General features: G+C 38.7%; 1 protein-coding gene across 1 annotated transcript; it reads left to right on the top strand.

Annotated features, from left to right (window-relative positions):
• The first annotated feature begins 386 nt into the window (after window positions 1-386).
• LOC141652042 (cytochrome P450 89A2-like) lies at window positions 387-1925 on the top strand. Its single transcript, XM_074459698.1, has one exon. It carries the CDS (start codon window positions 387-389, stop codon window positions 1923-1925), a length of 1539 nt encoding a protein of 512 aa, XP_074315799.1.
• Window positions 1926-2527: the final 602 nt, after the last annotated feature.

Below are 2527 nucleotides of genomic sequence, written 5' to 3'. Positions count from 1 at the left end.
AGGAGGACTAGCATCCTCCTCATTTCCATTTTCGTGAAAATACTTGTGTCCTCCCGGAGGCCACAAGTATTTCTTTACCTTTTCGTTTTCAGTATATTTAAGTTGACAATAATATTTCATAACAATATACATTTTCAAAGTTTTGTTTCTTTTAAAAGCATGCATGCACTCTCTGATGTCTTGGCCTTTGTACCAAAAACATGCATAAAGAGTTGATTGGGACGGACAACTGCAACATAATTATTTACTCTAATAATGTAGAAGAGGTTGTACGTACTTATTTGGGTGTTTACACTATCACTAAGGGTTAAGGCAGTAAGAAGTATCGTTCTGATTTATCTGATTTTCTTTTTCCAGATAAATTTTAGAAGGAAGAAGATCGAGCCATGGAGTTATGGCTTGCAATAATTATAGCAGCGTACATGGCAGTCATGGTGAAGGCATGCCTTTGGTTAAATAATAAAAATAAATCCAAAAACAAACTACCTCCTGGTCCTCAAGGCGTTCCTATTCTAACCAGCATCCAATGGCTAAGAAAAACCACCATGGAAGTTGAGGAAGCGCTTCAATCAATATACTCTAAGTACGGTCCCATAATAACATTATCTGCGGTTTCCCGTCCCTTCATTTTCATATCTAGTCCTTCTTTAGCCCATGAAGCCCTTATTCAAAAGGGTGCTATATTTGCTAATCGACCCGATGCACTCCCTACTGCAAGATTCTTAACTAGTAATCAGCTTAGCATTAGCTCTGCTAGTTACGGACCTACTTGGCGTCTCCTTCGTCGTAATTTAATGTCTTCAGTTGTTCATCCTTCTCAAGCAAAGGATTTCTCGCATGCTCGCAAATGGGTTCTTGATATTTTACTCGGACGTCTAAGAGGTAATAATGTTGGTGTTGGTTCGGGTGAAACTCGGGTAGCAGAGCATTTTGGTTATTCTATGTTTGCTTTACTTGTGTTCATGTGTTTCGGAGATAAGCTTCCGGAAAACCAAATTAAAGACATTCAGATTATCCAATACCAACTGTTAACATCGTTCAATCGATTTCAAATACTTAACCTTTCCCCGGCACTGACTAAAATTCTCCTCAAGACGCGCTGGAAGGAGTTGTTCAACTTGAGGAGCAAAAGAAGCGAAATCCTACTTCCTCACATCAGAGCGAGGATGGAGTATTACAAGCAGAACACGTCTAGTTGCGATAAAACCAAAAGAATGGCGACTTCTTACGTTGATTCATTATTTGAACTTGAGATATCTGAAAATGGACATCCAAAGCGAAAGTTAACTGAAGAAGAACTGGTCACCCTTTGTTCGGAATTCCTGAATGCAGGAACCGATACCACATCAACAGCATTACAATGGATTATGGCGAACCTTGTTAAATTTCCTGCAATTCAAGATAAAGTTTATCAAGAAATCAAAGAATTAATTGGAACAGAAGCGAAAGAGGTTGGAGACGAGGACTTACCAAAGATGCCATACTTAAAAGCCGTTGTATTAGAGGCTTTAAGGCGACACCCTCCAACACATTTTTCGTTACCACACGCCGTGAGTGAAGAGGTAGACCTTGGCGGGTATAAAGTGCCGAAAAATGCAGTTGTTTTTTTCACATTTGCGGAAATGTGTAGGGATTCTAAGGTGTGGAAGGACCCTATGGAATTTAAACCTGAAAGGTTTATGTCGAATGAGGAAGAAATTGATATAACTGGAAGTCGAGAAATAAAGATGATGCCATTTGGTGTAGGAAGGCGGATATGTCCGGCTTTGCGCTTGGCAATGCTTCATTTGGAGTACTATGTCGCTAATTTGGTTTGGAACTTTAAATGGACGTCACCAGATGGATATGATGTCGATTTGTCCGAGAAACAGGAGTTTACTATTGTAATGAAGCATCCACTCCATGCTCATTTAGCTCCTAGGTAGAATTTGTAAGCAGATTAGAGTATAATTTGTATGGCAAATCTTGTTTTATTTTATAAATATTTATGGAAGTGAGGTGAGGAAAAGAAACAGAGTTTTCATATAAGGTCTTGTTCAAAAATTAACTTTGTTTTACAAGTCCATTTTCCACAATAAAAAATGGTGGAATTCATTTCAATGTAGAGGTGTTTAAAGACCTAGCACATTGGCATGGCCCAACCCAACCAGTTTTTTTTGCAGGGCTTGGTCCTTTTATTTAGGCTTAAAAATGCACAATCCAAAAGGGCTCAAGGCAATTTTTGACCGCGTGTAGGCTGACCGTCGGTGCTAAAATTTTAGCCCGGCTCGGCCAACATTTATTGTCGAGGTGATTTTTAAAAATAAAATAAAATATTTGCTTAGATGGTAATAATAAAATAATAAAGAACATTTAAAACACTCCTGAATATTCATCGGGATATACGATCGAAGAGCATATGATTAAACATTTTGAAATTGTTATTGATGGGGCATATTCTGCACCCGCTGACCGAGTCAACATATTGAGCAAGGTCAAAGACATCCACAGCAAGTCAAGGTATTAGACAGCCTAACCGACGCAGCCT

Source organism: Silene latifolia, chromosome 4, assembly GCF_048544455.1.
Source record: "Silene latifolia isolate original U9 population chromosome 4, ASM4854445v1, whole genome shotgun sequence".
In the NCBI taxonomy this organism is placed as follows: Eukaryota; Viridiplantae; Streptophyta; class Magnoliopsida; order Caryophyllales; family Caryophyllaceae; genus Silene; species Silene latifolia.
The sequence above is the reverse complement of the archived record's forward strand: the minus strand, read 5'-3'. Positions and strand labels throughout refer to the sequence as shown.